This window comes from Neophocaena asiaeorientalis, unplaced genomic scaffold (genome assembly GCF_003031525.2).
Source record: "Neophocaena asiaeorientalis asiaeorientalis breed wild unplaced genomic scaffold, Neophocaena_asiaeorientalis_V1.1 scaffold91, whole genome shotgun sequence".
Classification (NCBI taxonomy): domain Eukaryota; kingdom Metazoa; phylum Chordata; class Mammalia; order Artiodactyla; family Phocoenidae; genus Neophocaena; species Neophocaena asiaeorientalis.
In genome coordinates, this window is record NW_020173198.1 from 10918320 (window position 1) to 10939624 (window position 21305).

The 21305-nt window shown below is 52.4% G+C and overlaps 1 protein-coding gene across 6 annotated transcripts in view; it reads left to right on the forward strand.

Moving 5' to 3' along the window:
* The window catches only part of MYH11 (myosin heavy chain 11), a 125813-nt gene that overhangs the window by 100351 nt on the left and 4157 nt on the right, over positions 1–21305 (forward strand). For 5 of the 6 annotated variants that reach the window (XM_024744265.1, XM_024744266.1, XM_024744267.1 and 2 more), the window contains 18 exons: positions 205–342; positions 1433–1556; positions 2257–2428; positions 3898–4110; positions 5202–5346; positions 8309–8515; positions 10251–10355; positions 10444–10596; positions 10819–11067; positions 12608–12820; positions 13156–13368; positions 13585–13746; positions 14143–14271; positions 14573–14661; positions 15087–15210; positions 15827–16035; positions 16958–17066; positions 17144–17316. In XM_024744265.1, coding sequence (XP_024600033.1) covers positions 205–342; positions 1433–1556; positions 2257–2428; positions 3898–4110; positions 5202–5346; positions 8309–8515; positions 10251–10355; positions 10444–10596; positions 10819–11067; positions 12608–12820; positions 13156–13368; positions 13585–13746; positions 14143–14271; positions 14573–14661; positions 15087–15210; positions 15827–16035; positions 16958–17066; positions 17144–17316 — 2927 coding nt within the window. Of the gene's footprint in view, positions 1–204; positions 343–1432; positions 1557–2256; positions 2429–3897; positions 4111–5201; positions 5347–8308; positions 8516–10250; positions 10356–10443; positions 10597–10818; positions 11068–12607; positions 12821–13155; positions 13369–13584; positions 13747–14142; positions 14272–14572; positions 14662–15086; positions 15211–15826; positions 16036–16957; positions 17067–17143; positions 17321–21305 lie in introns of those variants that run through there. The other variant, XM_024744270.1, reaches the window with a different exon arrangement.

The following is a 21305-nucleotide window of genomic DNA, read 5'->3' on the forward strand; positions in this document are numbered from 1 at the left end:
TATCTACTATCCCCATTTTACAGAGGAGGAGACTGAGGCTCCACAAAGAAAAGTGGCTTACCCAAAGCTTTTCTTTGTGATGAAAGGAGATGGCAGAGCACTGCAGGGAGCCACAGGCTAAGCCTCTGTATCCATGAGTCCCCAGAGCTCCGGGAGTGACTTCGTTTTAAGCAAGGCTGTGATTCTTTTCCTTCCCCCACAAAGGACCTGGAAGAACAGCTGGAGGAAGAGGAAGCTGCCAGGCAGAAGCTACAACTTGAGAAGGTCACGGCTGAAGCCAAGATCAAGAAACTGGAGGATGATATTCTGGTCATGGATGATCAGAACAATAAACTGTCAAAAGTGAGTGGGGTTGAGCGTCTTTGTTAAAATGACAGTCTCATGAGGGCTGAGGACTCCAGATGCCTTCCCTTTTTAGTCAGAGACAAGGTATTGAAGGCCGAGCAAGTAGTTACGTCCAGCATTGACGTGGCGGCCTTGTGACTGCCGTCTGGATGCAGGTGTGCCATGGATGGGGTCCCCGGTGGTCCCACCAGCACCAGGGCTGCCACGGAGCAAGTCTCAGAAACACCACGACCGAAGGAACCCCCAAGTTGTACAAGGGTGGGAGGGCAATACGCCTGGGATTCAGGGGCCCCTCTCACATTCTCACCATCCATTTGCAGTTGGTAATAGGGGAACCAGCTGTCCTGGGACTGAGGGGTTTCTGGGATGTGGGACTTTCAGCCCCTAAGATGGAAATGTCCCAGTGTAAACCAGGATGACTAGGTCACCCTAGTCAGTAACCACTAAGCAGCCCCACTGAGGCGGACTACCTTTAGTCCTTTGAGCTGGGCACCGACTGCAAGCCAGTCTGTATCAGGTGCAGGGCACGCACAGTGGAGGCGGACCCTGTCCTCGTAGGGCTTATATCCTAGTGAGGCAGCAAGTAGATAATCATACACGCAAACGTTAATTGCCGTTGTGATCAGGACTCTGAAGGAGGTGTTCACCATCTTATAAGACCAGAGCACTAGGGGATGGGGGGTGGGATTCAGGGGAGGCTTCCTGGAGGAAGTGACATTTAAGTGGAAACCTGAATAGTGAGAAGCAGTTAGAAGGAGAGGGGGTGGAGGCACATCCCAGGCAGATGGTCCCGTCTGTGCAAGAGCCCTGAGGCTGGGAGGAGCTGGCCTGTGGTAGGAAAGGAAAGAGGGGCCCCCTGGCTGGGACATGAAGTTGAGGGGTGGAGGGGCCTGAGATGAGGAGTCGTCAATCTTTGGAAATTATTATTGTTAAGGAACTTCTCTTTCCCCGTTGAAAACTCTAGGTTGCATTTGGTTATAATGTGGGCTTTCCTTTCAACTGTTTATCTGGAAATTACTAACAGTGAAATGTAGACCCTGGAGAAAAGGAAAAAATGAATGATATTTCTTTTTCTTTCCCCCCAAAGGAGCGAAAACTCCTTGAAGAGAGGATTAGTGACTTAACAACAAATCTTGCAGAAGAGGAAGAAAAAGCCAAGAATCTTACCAAGCTGAAAAATAAGCACGAATCTATGATTTCAGAACTGGAAGGTAAAACGGCAACCCAGTGATATATATATATTTTTTTAATTATATATATATTTATTTATGGCTGCATTGGGTCTTCCTTGCTGCGTGCGGGCTTTCTCTAGTTGTGGCGAGTGGAGGCTACTCTTCGTTGTGGTGCGCGGGCTTCTCATTGCGGTGGCTTCTCTTCTTGTGGAGCATGGGCTGTAGGCACGCAGGCTTCAGTAGTTGTGGCGTGCAGGCTCAGTAGTTGTGGCTCGCGGGCTCTAGAGCGCAGGCTCAGTAGCTGTGGCGCACGGGCTTAGTTGCTCAGCGGCATGTGGGATCTTCCTGGACCAGGGCTCGAACCCGTGTCCCCTGCATCAGCAGGCGGATTCTTAACCACCACGCCACCAGGGAAGTCCCCCAGTGATGTTTTGAGTGGACATTTTAAAAGTAGGAATATCAGACAGGAAATCTGAGAACGGAAGATTATTGCAGGAAGGGGACAACCCTATCCAGCTGCCTGCTCACCCTTAGTGAACACACACGTTAATTCCAGAAGGTGCTTGTCACCGGGACTGACTTTCCTTCCACAAGACAGTGGTGCCGGCGGGACAGTTACCAGTGGGGGGGATGTGTGAGTGTGAATTTCCTCCATGTGAAATGCCTGAGCGGAAAGGCTCGTCCTCCAGGGGTCTCTCTGGTAGTGTCCACCTCCTGAGGGGCCCTGGCTTTGTTGTAGTGCGGCTGAAGAAGGAGGAGAAGAGCCGGCAGGAGCTGGAGAAGCTGAAGAGGAAGTTGGAGGGTGAGGCCAGCGACTTCCACGAGCAGATAGCCGACCTGCAGGCGCAGATCGCTGAGCTCAAGATGCAGCTGGCCAAGAAGGAGGAGGAGCTGCAGGCAGCCCTGGGCAGGTAGCGAGGCTGGCGGGGCAGGTCCAGTGTGTGCTGGTGCCCTGAGGGCCACTGCCTATCTGCGGGGGCCTCGGTCTTCCTCCTCCTCCTCCAGGCAGGCCTCCATCTCATGCTAGGTGGCCCAGGCCAGGCCTCCCGGGTGCCTCCCAGTCCTGCTGCCACCTTCAGAACTTTGCCTTTGAATTTCTTCTCTTCCCTCCAAACTCATCCTCTCTTCTCCCACTGTGTCTGCCTCTTGGGTGCCCAGCCTTTGTCGTCTACACCCCAGCTCTGGATTTCTGGTTGTGCACGGAGTCTGTTCTGTTGGCACCGCAAACACCACGTGTCTGAGGCTGAGAGGACCCTCCTGTCCCCCGCCCCCTCCTTCTGAGGTCCTTCTTTTTGCGAATGTGTCTCCTCCCTAGCTTTTACCCTCCTTCTTGTCCCACGCACAGCGTGCAGCAGTCCTCAGAGTCTGCCCGTCCCCTGAGGTGTGTCCCACACCCTTTCCTCTGTGCCCCCTTCTCCCAGCTCTGAGCTGGATTCACTCTAACGGCTTCCCCCCGGGGGTATTACAGCAGCAACAACTAATGGTTATTAGCCTGCTCGCCATATACTAAGTTCTGCTCAAGCAGTGTCTTCGCAGACACTTGGCCAGGTATGCGGCTGTTACCTCCATTCACTGAGGAGGAAGCTGAGCCAGGGGAGGTGAAGGGACATGTGACAGTCTCCCAGCTTTTGAGAGACAGGCTGGGATCCATTCTCTGATTGATCCCCTGGCCAGCTCTCCCTCAGCCCGTTTGTGCCATGTGACAGTGCGAGGGTGATGGGCCACCTCGTGCCTTCCCTCCTGAGGGTCCCTTTCCATCCATCGTGGGCAAAACCAGAGGCAGCTCCACAGTGGTCAGGAGGGAGCTCCCTTCCGTGCCATTCAGACAAGGCTCCCCATGTCCCACACTGACCCCCAGTCACTGCCTCCCCCGGTTTTAACATCCCCCCCAGCCCCACCCCCAAGCAGTGCCTGGCTAAGAGCTTTGCATGTAGCAGAACTCAGACGCTGAGCAGATAGAAGAAAGAATAAACCAGTAGTTGCCAGGGAGGAATAATTGTCTAACATTCAGAAAGCATCTATTAGGCTCCTAATGTAGACAAGGCACCTTGCTAGTCTGGGACAGTGCTTTGTATTGCCCCTATGTCTGTCTCTGTCTCTGCCTCTCTCTCTCTCTCTCTCTCTCTCACACACACACGCACATGTGCATGACCTGTTTTTTTACATCAGCCCTTGGAAACCACGTTTCTGCATAAGCCTCCAAACCATCCAGCATGGCAAGAAGTGGTCTGCTGTGTCTTGGGACATGAGCGAAACATGTTTTGATATGTATGGAACCCAAATGGCTGGTTCCATAAAGCCATTTTTGGCCACATTGTGGGATGGATAGCAGGGGTATCAGGACCCCAGGGTTTTAATTCTGGGGATCCGTCCCCGGCAGGCTTGATGATGAAATCGCTCAGAAGAACAATGCCCTGAAGAAGATCCGGGAGCTGGAGGGTCACATCTCAGACCTCCAGGAGGACCTGGACTCAGAACGGGCCGCGAGGAGCAAAGCTGAGAAGCAAAAGCGGGACCTCGGGGAGGAGCTGGAGGCGCTGAAGACGGAGCTGGAGGATACGCTAGACAGCACAGCCACCCAACAGGAGCTTAGGTGAAGGGTCCCCGCCCCACTGGCCCGCCACGCTGATGCGACGGTGGAGAGGGGCAAACCCGAGCAGATCCTGGGTCATGGGGTTCCTCAGGCCCTATGTTTATCGGCCTGATTGTATTTTGCTTTAACTAATATAAGCATGCTTATTTTTAATCTTATTTTGCATCACAGAGGATATACTCAATTAGAGAATGATTTGAAAACTGTAGGAAAGTAGATACCAAAAGCATCACCCCCAGTCCCATCACAGTTAACATTTTGGGGGATTTCATTCCTGTCTTTTCCTGTGTGTGTTAAATTTTCAAAATAATATTAGATTGGTCTATGATTAAAGAGTCACTGCAGGCTAACAGCCAACAACAACCAAAAAACACAAAAACAAAACCCACCATAAGAACGGGTCACCTGCCAGATAATGAAAGTTACTGCCTGACTTTAGTGAAACTAGATCGCTTATTCATTCAACAAATACACAAATGTGCTTTGAGTGCACCCCGTATCAAGCGCTAACATGGAGATTTATTTCCCACATTTTGGGTTTTGTGCGACATCACTTACCTGGGCCTAGAAGCCAGCACAATGTTCTTCTCCATTCCCACTGGCCCAGTGCAATGGCTCAGAGCATGGGCACAGAGTCAGACTGGGTTCAAATTCTCGCCCTGTCACACAATGGTTTCAACAGCTTGGGCAAGCTGCTTACTTTCTTAGCTTTAGTTTCCTCATCTATAAAATAGAAATGATGATATTCTTGCCTCTTAGGGTCACTCTGAATATTGTATGAGATGAACTTAGGTCAGGGCCGGGCATATTGTGCATGCTCAGTAAATAAGAGCTAATGTTAATATTTACGGTACAGTTTGCAATTCACTTTGCATTCTTCCAACAATATCATGTGCTGTATTTTGTGTATTTGTTCGCCAGCCCTGGGAGATTCTGGGCAGGTAGCATGCTCCTCGTTTCGAGGAAATTCCGGGTCCAGAGAGGTTAGGTGACTCCCCCAAGGTCACCCGGGAGAGCGCTTGTTCTTCTGCATAGTACTGAGGTGAACCGCTGTCTCCTCCACCGCCAGCCACTGTATTCTTCCTGTCCAGGGCCAAGAGGGAGCAGGAGGTGTCGATGCTGAAGAAGGCCCTGGACGAGGAGACTCGGTCCCACGAGGCCCAGGTGCAGGAGATGAGGCAGAAGCACACACAGGCCGTGGAGGAGCTCACTGAGCAGCTGGAGCAGTTCAAGAGGGTGAGTTGCGATGCTCTTTTTGTGACAACAAAATATCAAGAACTGTATGTCAGCAGCTTCAAATAACTACATATCAGTGTCTATACTGAGACCAATAACAAGCTACAACAATTCGAATGAGAGTGATGGCAGCCAGCATTTATTAAGTGCTTACTGTATATTCTGATTAATCTTTACAACCACCCACTGGGATAGGTACAATGAAGCTCATTTTACACATGAAGGAACTGAGGTCCAGAGCACCTAGAGGTCACACAGCTAGTCAGCGAGCATCCAAGCAGTCTGGCTCTGGACCCACTTCTTAGCCTCTCCAGGGTAGGGTCTACTATACACTGCTCTTATGGATAAGCAAAGTTTAGCAAAACTTCTGGGAAGGTAACAACACTGAGAACCTTCTAGCCATCTTCATTTCTCTGCAGATCAGAAGAAGACTATCATTATTTGATTTGAGTAGCAAGACAGCTCTCCCTGGTGTATTTTTTTTTAATTAATTAATTTATTTTGGCTGTGTTGGGTTTTCGTTGCCGCGTGCGGGCTTTCTCTAGTTGCGGCAACCGGGGGCTACTCTTCGTTGCGGTGCGTGGGCTTCTCGTTAGGGTGGCTTCTCTTGTTGCAGAGCATGGGCTTTAGGCTCATGGGCTCTAGAGCACAGGCTCAGTAGCTGTGGCGCACGAGTTTAGTTGCTCCATGGCATGTGGGATCTTCCTGGACCAGGGCTCCAACACGTGTCCCCTGCATTGGCAGGCAGATTCTTAACCAGTGCACCACCAGGGGAGTCCACTGGTGTAGTTTGAGAATGGCTAGATCTAATCTTTCTTTCTCCCATGGTTGGCTACTTGGGGTATATGGGACTTGAGACAGTTAAATAGCTCTACTCTGAATGCTTCATATCGGGAACTTTCTCTCCCTTTGGAGAATTTCCTTGTATTTCATTCCCAGGAGGGAATTTTTTTAGCTTACAACATCCTGCCAGGTTGCTTCCCTAAGAGTCTGAATTATACCATCCTCAGCGCTACGACTTCCCCCCGGCACTTTCTAGATTAAATGGCTGTTGCGTTACCTAAAAATTGTTGGAGTTTGCATTTGTTTCTATCGCCAATCAAAGTAAATGTTCTTCTATGAGCTGGTTCACCACCGGTTCTATCAGAATCTCAGAATTTTCCCGTACATTTAAATAACGCCAGCAATCCCTCATACGGCACTGTTTATATGCCACTGTTCCAAAGTTTTACGGACACTGACTCATTTAATTTCACTCGTGACCTTTGCTAAAATGCAAATCTCCAGGCCCCACGCTGAAACGTGCTGTGCCAGACTGAACACCCCTCATGCTCCAAATGGAGAAAAGGACGCCTGCTCATGTCCCCTTGTCACTTGTCACATGGGGTCTGAATATGAGTCTTCAGCATTCTGTCCGTTCTTTACATGTTGGATAAATAAGACCTTTGCTAATTTTATCTACAACATGTATTTCCCCTTTTAATTGTCTTCCCTTTTTTATGTTCAGAAGTTATTTTTTATTGTGATAGAATCTGAACCCAAATGGGCTCTTCCCACCTTCTGAAATAGTAAGGCCTCCAGACAGTGGTAAGGTGTATGTGTCCCTCTTACTCTGTGTTTGGGAGAGTGGGGCGTGGAAAGGTAACTGACCAGCGCCGAGCCAGGTGGCTGTCAGAGGTGAGCAGGGGCTGGAAACCACACCCTGGATTCACAGCCTGGCCTCTTTGGAAAGACTCAGTTGTTCACACCACCAGCAGACAGCATCCGCGCCTGACCTGTATAAGAAAGAAGAGGCTGGAATGCCTGTCCACCATCTCAGGGGCGTTGAAAAAGAGGACTATTTGACCTCTAGCAACTTTTCAGATTGTTGGGAGAAACTTGTAACATCATTCCTATCTTGAATCCCCTTACATGTGTATAGTGTTGCCACCATTCTGGGAAAAAGGTTTTTGGGGAGCCCAGATCCCGTGAGGTCCCCCAGGGTCCTTGCTCATCAATCTGCACTGTTACCCTAAGAGGCACTTTGTCCCTGTCTGAGGTCCCAGCAGCTCTTAGTCACACCTGGAGCAGAGGAATGGCTTCTGAGGCTGCCTGGACACTGCACAGCACCTTCCTAGGGGCTGAGGGTGAGCCCATTGCTGCTTCCTCTGCTCTTGGGACCCACACTTCTCTCTTGCTTCTTTCCTCCTCCCTACAGCCCTGGGAGAAGGCCCCTCCCTTCTTCTGCTTTTTCCCAAAATACTTTTTTTCTTGGAGAAACTCATGCACCTACATGAGCTAGTTAGATAAAATAACTTTCTCTAAACTTTCACAGAAATGGCAGTGTACGTTCAATGATAAATCTGATGGACAATAGGGAATGGTGGGGACTGGGGCCAAGTGGAGTGTGATTGCCCTATTTACAGGGCTGGCTGCTATGTAGATCCAGCTGACTGTTACCTTGGAGGAAGGCAAGGCCTCTGTTTCCAGATCTTCAGTTTGTTTTTTTGAAAGTCAGACTTACAGAGGTACATGCAGCAAAATTCACCAATTTTAAATGTATAGTTCAATAATTTTGACAAATGTATTCATTAGTGTAACCACCACCTAGCCATGAAATAGAACATGTGATTTTTAAAAAGAGAAGCTGGGAATCCAGATTTTTATGTGGTATTTCTTAATTAAAATGTTAAAAGGTACTGCATGGATTAAACAGGACAGGATGGCAGGGTTGATGCAGCCCAGGGGATGCCAGTTTGCAACCTCTGAGATTTAGGAAAATGGAATCCAAAAAGTTTTACTGGTGATCGTGTGTTCTTCACTGTGCCATGTCCCTCCCCTGAGGCCGGGGGGCACAGGTCCCCGGACTTACTGAGGGAGGGGAAAGGAAAGAGAAAGATCCCCCAACAGCACAGGTCCCTATCTTAAATGCTCACCCAGCCACGGCTGTAACACCATCCCTCCCCTCTGCCTCTCTGGCCAGGCCAAGGCCAACCTGGACAAGAACAAGCAGGCGCTGGAGAAAGAGAACGCAGACCTGGCTGGAGAGCTGTGTGTCCTGAGCCAAGCCAAGCAGGAGGTGGAGTACAAGAAGAAGAAGCTGGAGGTGCAGCTGCAGGAGCTGCAGTCCAAGTGCAGCGATGGGGAACGGGCCCGGGCCGAGCTCAATGACAAGGTCCACAAACTGCAGGTGAGGCAGGCTTTGCTGGGACCGACCCTTGAGGAATGAGGCTCTTCCGGCTAACAAAGCCTCTCTCGTGGCAAAGCAAGTCCGTTTCCTCTAGTTACATTCCTTGGGGAGATGAGATGGTCGCCCTATTCAATTTAATCTTTAGAAACTCTCTTCCACTCATTCAGTGAGTATTTATTGAGTGCCTGCTGTATGCCAGGCACCATGTTTAATCCTGAGATACAAGAGCAAGGAAGCAGACAGACACTGTCCCTGCCCCAGGAGAACTCCAGACTAGTGGAGGGTAAGATGTTAATAACCACATAAATGAATGTAAAATGATGCTGGAAAGCAGAGGCACATAATGCAATAAGTGTAAATAATATGGTTGCCTGGGCTGCAGGAGGAGGGGTCAGGAAAGGCTTCCCTAAGAAAGATGTATAGTCTGACAGGTAAGAAGTCTATCTACTTATAGGCAGAGGGAGTAGAATGTGTAAAGGCCCGGCAGCAAGTGGGAAATTAGAAGAGATCACGTAAGGCCAGTAGAGCTAGATGCCGAATGGAAGGGGAAATGTGGCACAAAATAGGATTGGAGAGGTAGGTTGTGGCCGGAGGACACAGGGCCTTCAAGGCCCCATTATATGTATGTTGGTCTTTACTCTGAGTGATGGGAAACCACTGATGGGTTTTAAGCTGAAGAATGACATGGTCTGGTTTTCTTTGGTCTTAATTAGCTTTGAATAGACATTTGGCCTGACCTGCCATTTGTGGGATATGGCCCCACTTTTTTTTTTTTTTTTGCGGTACGCGGGCCTCTCACTGTTGTGGCCTCTCCCGTTGCGGAGCACAGGCTCTGGACGCGCAGGCTCAGCGGCCATGGCTCACGGGCCCAACCGCTATGCGGCATGTGGGATCTTCCCGGACCGGGGCACAAACCCGTGTCCCCTGCATCGGCAGGCGGACTCTCAACCACTGCGCCACCAGGGAAGCCCATGGCCCCACTTCTGATAAAGATTTAATGCACCTAGAGCCTGGGATGAGGGTGTAGGGCAGCGTTAAGTATGAATTTTTCCACATGCAGTTGGGCACAGGGGTTTTGCTATCCTAATACAAGCAACGTCCTGAAGGAGTGGAGTCAAGATCATTTATATCCTTACTGTAAATGGGAAGAGGACAGATGGTGTGCAGGTATCTCCGAAAGGACTTGCTCAGAGATACCAGCTCCTGGAGTAAAAGGCAGAGAAAAGTTAGAAGGCTTTTACCTTTAGTGTCTGCGTCTTTGGTTTTGCCACAAGGGTCAGTGAAAGGGCAAAGAGCAGGGGTGAAGAAGAGGGGTGGTAGGGACAGGACCCTTGGAAGTGGAAGTGCCACCTGCAGTCTCTTCCCCCACTTTAGGGAGTGAGTGAGCCCAGAACATTGTTCAGTGTCTGGAGCCTCAGACCTGCTGCTTCATCTTTGCCAACCTTGGCAAGGATCCAGGATCCATTTAGAGGGATCAGGGGGGCCCAGTCAGCACAGTCTAACTACAGTCTAACAGGGCTCTAACAGGGTCCTAGAACCAGAGTCTACAGCCAGAGATTGCAACTTGTACGTGATGTACTTCCCTGGGGGGCCATGGAGTGACCATGACCAGGCCCCCTAGCTCATGGGTATTTTGCAGTGGATACCCCAAGGCCTATCACCGAGTACAAAGGGCTCCTCTTAATGAGGATCCTGTTCTAGAGGTTCCGACTAACCAGTCTCTCGGCACCCTCAGAATGAAGTTGAGAGTGTCACGGGGCTGCTCAACGAAGCAGAGGGGAAGGCCATCAAACTGGCCAAGGACGTGGCATCCCTTGGGTCCCAGCTCCAGGACACCCAGGTGGGTATCGTGCCACATCAGCCAGAGGCACCTGGGGTACGACCTTCCTGGGGGTGGGCCCCTAGACTTCCATGTGTCCTTTCCATAGGAGCTGCTTCAAGAAGAAACCCGGCAGAAGCTCAATGTGTCCACCAAGCTGCGCCAGCTGGAGGATGAGAAGAACAGCCTACAGGACCAGCTGGATGAGGAGATGGAGGCCAAGCAGAACCTGGAGCGCCACATCTCCACTCTGAACATCCAGGTGCCCCTGCATGTCCTTGCTTTTCTGGGCCTGAGCCCTTAAGGGTAGATCAGTGGCTCCGATGTGATTGTGGTAGAATGGTGGCATCATTTTGATTGGCTCGCCGGCTCCCGCTGCTGTTGAGTTCCTTCAATGAGTCGGTGGTCTTTGCTTCTCAGGGGCGCAGGGATGGGAATCCCTCACCACCCTCCTCTCATCCCACCCTGGACACTGCCATTTCAGCTCTCCGATTCGAAGAAGAAACTGCAGGACTTTGCCAGCACCGTGGAATCCCTGGAAGAGGGCAAGAAGAGGTTCCAGAAGGAAATTGAAGGCCTCACCCAGCAGTACGAAGAGAAGGCAGCTGCTTATGACAAACTGGAAAAGACCAAGAACAGGCTTCAGCAAGAGCTGGACGACCTGGTCGTTGATTTGGACAACCAGCGGCAACTGGTGTCCAACCTGGAAAAGAAGCAGAAGAAGTTTGATCAGGTAGGGGCTAGAGGGCCTTCCACTCTGCTCATGGACCCTGGCTGGGGGGAATCGGGTCTGCAAAGTATCCAGTGTGGCTGCTGCGTGTGTGTCAGCATCCCATCCAGGCTTTGCTGGATGCGATGGAAGCCTAGCCTGCTCTGTGTGAAACAGTAGTTAGGGCTTCTTGGTCAGAGGGAGGAGAGTGGCAAAGCCTCAGTGACTGTGACTTTCCGGGTCCCACCACCATCTAGAAAGGGCCATCTAGAAACCCAGTCATGCCTTGGGTTCTAGCCCCGATAAGGAACGAGGTTTACTGATTTTATTACTAAGCGAGTATTTACTGAGTGCCCGCTGAGATTTCCAAGTAATTTAAAGTATCTACCCTTGAAATACCACTGTTCCCTAACATTTCATCACAGAGAGTCTTGAGCACACAGCAAAGCGGAAAGCACTATACCATGAACACCTGTACACCACCACCTGGCTTCAATCATTAATGCTTCACCACGCAGACTTTATCACACACTATTTATAAGGGTGTATTGCATCTGTCATTTGTATCTTTTGGATGCATTTCAAAGCAAATTACAGACATCTGTACATCCCCCCTTGATACCTCAGCATTGCCTATAAAAACTAGGGTTCATTTTTTAAAGTATTTTTTCTTCCCTTGAATACATACAATGAAATGTGTAAATCTTAAGCATACACTCACTGAGTTCTGATAAATGCATACACCTGTATGACCCAAACCCCTAAATACCAACTTTTAATATATGTTACTCAGATTTAGTAAGTATGATTTGGTTTACAAGTGACTTGGGATTTATTCCAAAAATCAGTTTTGGGATTGTACTTTGGGATTCTTCCCTCTTCTACCAGCCATCCCTTCCCTGTGCTGACAGCTTGTCCTCATTGCTTCTAATCTGCGGTTTCATTACCTGGCCCAGGGTCTGAGGCTGCTTTATTATTTTCCTGTCGCAAACAGTGGAGAGTTTTTGTGTTGACTGCTGTTTGGGAGTCCCTGTTACTTGCCTGTCTTTGTGGAATTCTGGCAGTCTGGGTTTTGGATGTTACGGCGTATACTGCTCTCTCTTTCTAAAGCTGAGATTAACGTCAGTATGGTGTGTTCTTGGAACTGCTTCTCCAGGCAGAGGGGGAACTATGTGCAGATCCATCCACCACTCACCATTGCCCTACCGTGGCTCATAGGCTACTCTTGTGAGCGAGCGACTGTGGCCATGAAACAAAAGAATAACTGGACTCTGGGAGGATTAAATGTCACCCTGACCTCGGTCGCAGCACGTTCTAACCAACATGGGCAGCGTCAGTGACTTCCAAGCACAGAGATTCAGTGGATGCTGGCTCTGCAGAAGGTTGACCTCGAAGTCGGGGAGCAGTCTTATTATAAACTGTTTGCTTAGACACCTGACTTCCTTCCACCAGCACCAGGACAAGTTCAGCCGGACACAAGGCTTCTTCCCCATATTTGCAGTTCAATGCAGCCGACCCTCGGGCATGCCTAGAGCTCACCTCTGGGTCTTCTGCTGTGTTGCAGTTGTTGGCTGAGGAGAAAAACATCTCTTCCAAATATGCGGATGAAAGGGACAGAGCCGAGGCAGAAGCCAGGGAAAAGGAAACCAAGGCCCTGTCGCTGGCACGGGCCCTTGAGGAGGCCTTAGAAGCCAAAGAGGAGCTTGAGAGGACCAACAAAATGCTCAAAGCTGAGATGGAGGATCTGGTTAGCTCCAAGGACGACGTGGGCAAGAACGTAAGTGGCTCTTCATCATCTTTGCTTGTCTACGTTTCACCCACCCACTCTCTGTGCTATTTATCAGTCCACGGGGGAAGGAGGGGGCTCCGTGCCTCCTTCATGCTAAGCAATACTCAGGAATTGGAAGGAGTCCCTCGGGCTGATGCAAAGAAGGGGCCTGGTTGAGAACTGCATTTGGGGGTGGGTTCTGAGTCAAGGGTTCCGAGAGGATGGCTCTGGTCTGGACTCCTGGTCAGGCATCTTGAGGGTGGCAAAAGCCTTCTCCCTGACCTTGATGAGCTGTCCCTGGGGGCTGCCCGACCATCTTCATGACGTCAACCCTTACGTAAAAGGTCCATGAGCTGGAGAAGTCCAAGCGAGCCCTGGAAACCCAGATGGAGGAGATGAAGACCCAGCTGGAAGAGCTCGAGGATGAGCTGCAGGCGACAGAAGATGCCAAGCTGAGGCTGGAGGTCAACATGCAGGCCCTGAAGGGCCAGTTCGAGCGGGATCTCCAGGCCCGGGATGAGCAGAATGAAGAAAAGAGGAGGCAGCTCCAGAGGCAGGTAATCTGTGAGGAGGAAGGAAAGGGGGGACGGGGAGGTGGGGCGGCCTGCTTCCTTCCTCCCACCTCCACTTCCTGGCTTCATGGAGACTCTGATCTCTCACCTTTGACCTGGGGATGAGAAACCCACCTTGCAGGTGGTTGTGCAAACCTGGGCGCTGGGAAGGGATCCTAGGGGCGGCCTTGCCCGGCAGCGCACGTCTCTCTCCTTGCTCAGCTTCACGAGTACGAGACGGAACTGGAAGACGAGAGAAAGCAACGTGCCCTGGCGGTGGCCGCCAAGAAGAAGCTGGAAGGGGACTTGAAGGACCTGGAGCTGCAGGCCGACTCGGCCATCAAGGGGAGAGAGGAAGCCATCAAGCAGCTGCGAAAACTGCAGGTGGGTGATGCCCCGAGGGCCGGGCGCACGGGGGAAGCCAGGTCAGCAGCAGTGGGAGGACACAGGCCTCCCTCTGTCACCAGTGCCTGGTCACCTGGTGCTTTTCCATCATCCTTTAGCTTTGGGGGCTGTTTCCTGCCCTGGGGAAACATCGGGGGGGGCAACATTTGGGGGGGCAACATCAGGCATTTGGCTGCGGCCCCCAGATCTCAGCACCACTTCTTAGGTCTGCGGAGCCCATCCAGAACCGTGCCCCAGGCAGCCACCTGGCCACGTGAGGCTGAGGCCTCTACGGTCAATCGTGGGAAATCCTAGGGTCGGCACAGAAAGGTAATTTGGGCAGCAGGACTCGGTGAGTAAGGACCTCTTAGCTGGTCCCGCCTGTTGACCACACAGGCTCAGATGAAGGACTTCCAGAGAGAGCTGGAAGACGCCCGCACCTCCCGGGATGAGATCTTTGCCACGGCCAAAGAGAATGAGAAGAAGGCCAAGAGCTTGGAGGCAGACCTCATGCAGCTACAGGAGGTAAAGGCTTCTTCTTGCTGCGAGAGCCCTGATAGAGATGCCGTGATAGCAGCCCCGGGCACCCCCAGCTTGTGCACCCTCGTCCAGCATTCCACACGGGTGGGCCCCATAGCGAGGGTGGGGAAAGACACAGGGTTTCCTCCCTGATGGATCTGCAGGCCTCCCCCTGAGCTCAGAGGAGGCCGAGCCATTTTAGAGACGGCTGGGGGCCAGGTGACAGGAACAGGGTGGATTCTCGGGTGGGCTCAGCCCTTTCCGGGCAGACAGCAGGTTTCCTTGCTCCCCACCTGCCACCGTCCAGGATCTAGCCGCGGCCGAGAGGGCTCGCAAGCAGGCAGACCTGGAGAAGGAGGAGTTGGCTGAGGAACTGGCCAGCAGCGTGTCTGGAAGGTATGAGCCTCATGGGGAGAAGGGAGTCCCTAGACTCAGATGATGAGGGAGAGGCAGTCAGAGGAGAGTCTCCTGGACCCCATTTAATGCTGAAAATGATAGAACGTTCAGCTGAGCTTATGACAGGGGTCATGGGGTTCTCACACCCTATTTGAGGGTGTAGCCAGTTTCACTCATTCGGCATGGTGGGGACGGGGAATCTGGGGACGTCGGGGAGGAGGGAGTTGATCCTCATCCCCGGCCTGGCTTTGCTGACACCAATTGGCTCCCCACTTCCTGCTATGTACCTTTGGACAAGCCTCTAAGCCTCTCTGAGCCTCAGTTATAAAAGGCGGCAACCCTGAGGCATCGCTTCTCCAAGAGAGGAAGCTCTCTAAGCCTCTGAGTGGAGGCTGGAGGCCCCAGAGCGGCTGCCTTTCCCTTAGGAACACGTTGCAGGACGAGAAGCGCCGCCTGGAGGCCCGCATCGCGCAGCTGGAGGAGGAGCTGGAGGAAGAGCAAGGCAACATGGAGGCCATGAGTGACCGAGTCCGGAAGGCCACACAGCAGGTGGGGCCGGGGCGGCCAGGAGCAGGGCAGCACATGCCTCAGATCCGCCCCGTCCCAAGCCTCACACGGCTTCAGGGCAGGCTCCTGTGTGCCAGGCCCCGGTGGGGGTGGACGAGAACGCGAAGACGGGAGAGTAGGGACCCAGCACGTCTGCTCCGAGTGTCCACTCCCTCCCCTTCCGGTCACACCAGCACCCTGCCTGCAGCACCTCCTTTGGTGGCTCCCTCCAGTAGACGATGCTCACCCATAAGGGCCTTGGCGGTCTCCTTCCTGCTCTTTCCTCAGCCCCCACCTTACAACAGTGAGCACTCAGTGACGTCACTGAGCGCCAGCTCCATGATGGGCGCTGGGGACCCATCGTATGACCTGGGCGCCTGGGTGGCACCGGGATGCTTTTCCTGGAAGAGCTGCCTCTTGAGCTGGGTCTTCAAGGATGGCCAAGAAAGAGCTGGCTGCTGGAGGGGAAGGAGGAGGGCTTCTGGGTGCTCCAGCTCCAGGGACCTGCGCAGAGGCCAACGAAGGCTGGGGGCTGTGGGGCGGGGGGAGCCGTTCATCTCAGTGCACCGTCTGGCACTTCCCAAGCCCTCCACCTGGTGACCTTCACCCTCCTCCCCAGGCCGAGCAGCTCAACAATGAGCTGGCCACGGAGCGCAGCACGGCCCAGAAGAATGAAAGTGCACGGCAGCAGCTTGAGCGCCAGAACAAGGAGCTGCGGAGCAAGCTGCAGGAGATGGAGGGGGCAGTCAAGTCCAAGTTCAAGTCCACCATTGCGGCTCTGGAGGCCAAGATCGCACAACTAGAAGAGCAGGTCGAGCAGGAGGCCAGGTACGGTGGGACCAGTGCCCGAACGACAGCCGGCTTGCCAGTGAGTGGCGGGGATGTCGGGGGTCAGTCAGCCTCTCTGGGCTTCATTTCTGGCTGAGAAATCAGCTCAGTGGTACCTGCGCTGCAGCTGTGTTGGGAGAACTGAGTGAGGACATAGGAAGGTGCTGTGCCCTAGCCTGACCTGGAGTAAGCCTCTGAGACATTAGCTGCTCTAAGCAGCATGACTCTTCAGTGATGTCAGCCAGACTTCCCAGGAGCTCATGTCACTTTGCCTAACGTTGTGTCTGCAGGACGTCACATTAATGGGTACACAAAACATCCAAATCATCAGCCCACAGACACATGGGAAGGCTTCTCACTTAAGTACGGTCCCTGAGCTGTAAGGTCACGGCACATTCATGACCATCAGATAGGGTCGGGATCCTTGCACTGGTTTTGCTTTCGGTGGTGGCTTTACGGATAACTCACATACCACACAGTTCACACATTTAAAGTGTACAGTTCAGTGGCTTTCAGTGTACAATTCATAGGCACACGCTCACCAAAGTCAACTGCAGAACGCTGTCATCACCGATAAGCAGCCCTGTATCCTTAACCATCACCCTCTATTTCCCATCCCCAGCCAACCACTGATTTAATTTCTGTCTCTGTTGTCTACTCTGGACATTTCGTCAAGTGGGATCATACATCACGAGGCCTTTTGTGACTGGCTTCTTTCACGGAGCATGTTTTCAAGGCTCCCCCATGCTGTAGCCGATGTCAGCACTTCATTCCTTTTCATGGACGAACATTATTCTCAGGATGAACCCTGATTTGGGCTCAGGAAAAGTGCCCACCGTGGGCCATGCTGGTCTGGTTTACACACCGACTGCTAGGGAGGCCCTCCCCATCCGAAACATCCCCACTCCCCCTGTGTGTGCAGAGAGAAACAGGCGGCCGCCAAGTCGCTGAAGCAGAAGGACAAGAAGCTGAAGGAGGCCCTGCTGCAGGTGGAAGACGAGCGCAAAATGGCAGAGCAGTACAAGGAGCAGGTAACCCTGCCCCGCCCCCTCCCAGCCCTGCAAGCTCCGCCACAGACCCCCCTGACCCTCGGGCCTCTCCTTGGCAGGCTGAGAAAGGAAACACGAGGGTCAAGCAACTCAAGAGGCAGTTGGAGGAGGCAGAGGAAGAGTCCCAGCGCATCAACGCCAACCGCAGGAAGCTGCAGCGGGAGCTGGATGAGGCCACAGAGAGCAACGAGGCCATGGGCCGCGAGGTGACAGCGCTCAAGAGCAAGCTCAGGTGAGGGACCAGCCCCCGGGGGCCTCATCTCATGGGCTGGGTGCACGGGTCGGCCTGAAACCTCCACAGGGGCTCAGAGCCCCTTTCCCCAAAGCCCTCGCGGCTTTCCGGCTCAGCATCACGTATGCAGCACCAGCGTGTGCTGGATGTGGGCGGGGCCCAGATCACAGGGGCCCTCCCTCTGAGCAGCACCCCTTCTGTGCTAACAACCGCTCCCATCCCATCCTCCAGGTGAGGAGGAGGAGGCGGCAGTACCTCCATCTCCTGAGACCTTTCTTCACTGTGTCATCAACATCTGCAGAATCCCTTCTCCCTTAACCTCTTTTCTGGACTTTCTCTTCCCCAACTTTCCCTGACTCGGCGTTTCTCTGCACTACTGCCATTCAGGGCTGAATAATTCTTTATCACGGGCTGCCCTGTGCACTGTAGGATGTTAAGCAGCATCCTTAGCCTCCAGCCACTAGATGCAGTGGCACTTCCCCCAGCGTCCCCCGGGGGGCCAGCACCCACAGTCGAGACCCTCCGCCGTAAGTGGACTGCGGTTGTTTTCTCTCCCACACCCCTGAACCTCCGAGCCTGAAGGGGGTGGGTGCTCCCCCACTCCTCAGGGCTCCCTCCCATCCCCTGGTCCACCTGGTTCCCTGAAGGTTTGAGCTCCGTGCTTCCTATCACACTCACTCACACCCCACAGCAGGTGGGTGATCCAGCCTCTCAAGTCCACGACCTTCTCTCCTCCAGGACCCTGCCACTCCCCGGGCATTCCCAGTAACTCTCAGCCCTAATGTGACCATCAAGCACCCATCATCTGCCTGCCACCACGTTTCTTTAGCTTACTCCCTCTGTCTCCGCCGGGGTCTCCAACCCATCAGCTTATCCTCTCGCAGCCCCACCGACTCCATGGTTATGGTCGGCCTCTCCCACATCCTCCACACTCTGGTCTCCCCTCCTGCTGTGTTGTGCTGACTGACTTGGTTAAAACACAAGCCAAATTAAACCCAACTGCCAACCTTCTGCAGCTCAAAGCAGTGTGGAAAAGCAAACAGGTGTGCTGCCACTTCCGCTGGAAACTCTAAATGGCGGAACCAAGTCGACCTCACTTAGTGCTGCCTGGACTTTGGCCTCCCCTTCCTCTCAGTCCCCGCCTCCTCTCACCCTCCCCCATCCTCTCAGCCCTCCCCACTTAGGCATCTGCTTTTCACTCTCCCTAAACTTACTATCCCTGTCATCCTCACTCAGCTGATGACTTTACTTCCTGTTTAATGGAAAAATGGAAACTATCATGAAGTATAGACAAGCCCCCACTTCCCTATCGACACACCTCCCTACATCTATGCTCATTTCCTGTTTTTTCCCATTTCTGTGCTCAACTGTCCAGCACCAAATGAGGTCCACCCCACCATCAGACCCACCCCCCTCTTGTTTAACTGAGGACGTTGTTCCTGAAAGTCCTACCCTTCTCCCTTGTGATGTTCTCTCTCACTGAGTCATTCCATTAGGTGAACAAATCTAATCCCCCTTCCCTGCTGTTACCACAAAACTCTAACTCAGTGGTCAGTCCTCAGTCCTCACCTGACTCAGCAGCATATGCTATAGCCCATCACTCCTCTTTACTGGGCCTCCCAGATACCACCCTCACCTGGTATCCTTCCTACCTTTCTGGCCATGTTTCACCTCTTCTGCTGGTACCTCATCTCAAAGCCCAGTTGCTGTTGGTCTGCCCAGGGCGCCATCCTGGTCCTCTCCCCATCCCCCACCCCTACCCCGTCTTCCTGCCCCAGGGCGCCATCCTGGTCCTCTCTCCACCCCTACTGCTGCTCATTCCTTAGGTGATCTGAACCAGCCTGGTGGCTTCAAAGTTCCATCTGTAGCTAGTGACTTCCTAGTTTGTCTCCAGCCCAGACTTCCTGGGATTCCAGACCTCCTTGACATTCCCATTCAATGCCTAACAGGCAGTTCACACCTAAACATACCCCAACCTGGGCCCTGACTGAACCCCTTCACCCCAAAACCAGCTCTTCTCACAATCCTCCACAGCTGAAAGTTGCCATTAATCCAGGCCACAAACCTTGTGCTCATTCTTTATTCTTCTCTCTCCTTTACACCCTGCATCCACTCTGTTGGGAAATCTGGTCAACTCTCCCTTAAAAAATACTCTACATCCAGAATCGAACCACTGCTTGCCACCCTGGTCCAAGCTACCCTCTCCTCCCACCTAGACAACTTTCTCAGCCTCCTTGTGGGCCTCTCTGCATCCATACTGGCCCCTTATAGTCTGTTCTCAACACAGAAATGGAGCTGGATCACGTCCCTCCTTTGCTTGGAGCCCTCTATGGGGGCTCCACCTCACTCACAGCCAAAGTAACATCTTCCCAATGGTTAGTTCCACTAGGCCCTACGTGATCTCTGTACTCTGCCTCCTAAATTACCCCTCCACCTCCACCTCTTCCTACACTGCCTCAAGGCCCTTGCACTGGCTGCTCTCTCTGCCTGGAATGCCCCTCCCCCAGCTTGCTGCACTAGCTGGCCCCTCCTTCCCTTCCTGCAGGTGTTCACTCACCCATGTTACTAGAATTTCCTACCTTACTCTTTACCGTTCTCCTCTCTCTTACCCACTTGTCATCATGGAACTTGCTATTTCTTTTACTTATCTCGTACACAGTCTGTCCTCACTCTTGGCCTGTGAGCCCATGAACACAGAGGCTTTGTCTGCTTATTTGTTCCCAGTGTCTGGGATAGTGCTGGGCACAGAATAAACCTTCAATTGTTGAGTCAGAGGTGATGTTTCTCCAACCTCAGGCATTCTTGTACCACCTTTGCCATTTTGCCTTACCACCTGTACTTCTGTTGACTTGATGTTTTCTTTGAAATAAACTATTTAATCATACATATGTCTATTTACAAATGAAACCTACCACCCCTGTACTGTTAAACCAGCATGCCTTGCATCAACAGGTCACAATGAAGTTGAAACAGTGAAAACTAAACAATAGTGAATTCTAGCTATTGTGGCCACAAATTGATGACTATGACCTGAAGGCAGACTTCTCAGTTAGAAAGGGAATGGCAAAGGCATCAGCACCAAACAGATTTTCTGACATAATCAGATGTATTTAAGAGTGGACAAGGGAATACCTTTCTCACTGTGCAATCCAGCAGTCCAAGGGCATACCTAGGAACCCTCTGCAATCACCTGGCATCTCGACTCCAGACTCTGAGAACCACTGCACGAGACAAGGGGAAAGCCCAAACCCCTTTCAGGAGGGGAAAGAGAGCAACTGGCTCGGAGTACAGGGATTGGGGAAGGAGCCCCCTGCCCGTGCAAGGTGAGGGGTGGTGCGTCCCCACTGCTGGACCCCCCCAGCACTTGCTCGGCTGCTGACTGGATGCTGCCCTTCCTCGGAGGCGGGCTGAGCAGTGGGAGAGCAGTCAGCCACCCCAGCTCTCTCACCCTTTTGTTGTCACTGCTCCCTTTCTTGGGACCGATGACTCTTGCAGCACATGCCGACCATTCTCTTTGGGTTCTGCCCCAGACAACGACCCTTCTTGGGCTGTACAGGCTGGCATCAGACTAACCATTTTTTACAGTTAATATGAACACGCACACAACATACAAGTGGAAGACGGGTCCTACCTTTTCCACCTTCTCTGAGTCCTCTAGATGTACAAAAGCACAAAATCAAGCACTAGAGCCTTGAGTGAGGTGGGCAAACCTAGCCAGCTCCTCAGCGAGCAAGAAATTATAGAGCAAGTTTCACACAGTTCTACCAGGCAGGTAAATCTCAACACAAGCCCTGCTTAGAGCCCAAACAACGCACCTATCACTCCTGACACCACCAGGCATCTCCACAGGAGCCGCCCAGGGTGCCCACCTCTACTGTTTTGCTATGGGCATAAAAGGCAATGAAGACGGAGTAATGATACTAAAACGAGAGGCTGCTGCGGGCTCCTTGCCCAGGTCTGTTCAGGTTCTGTTCCCACAAGTAAATTTT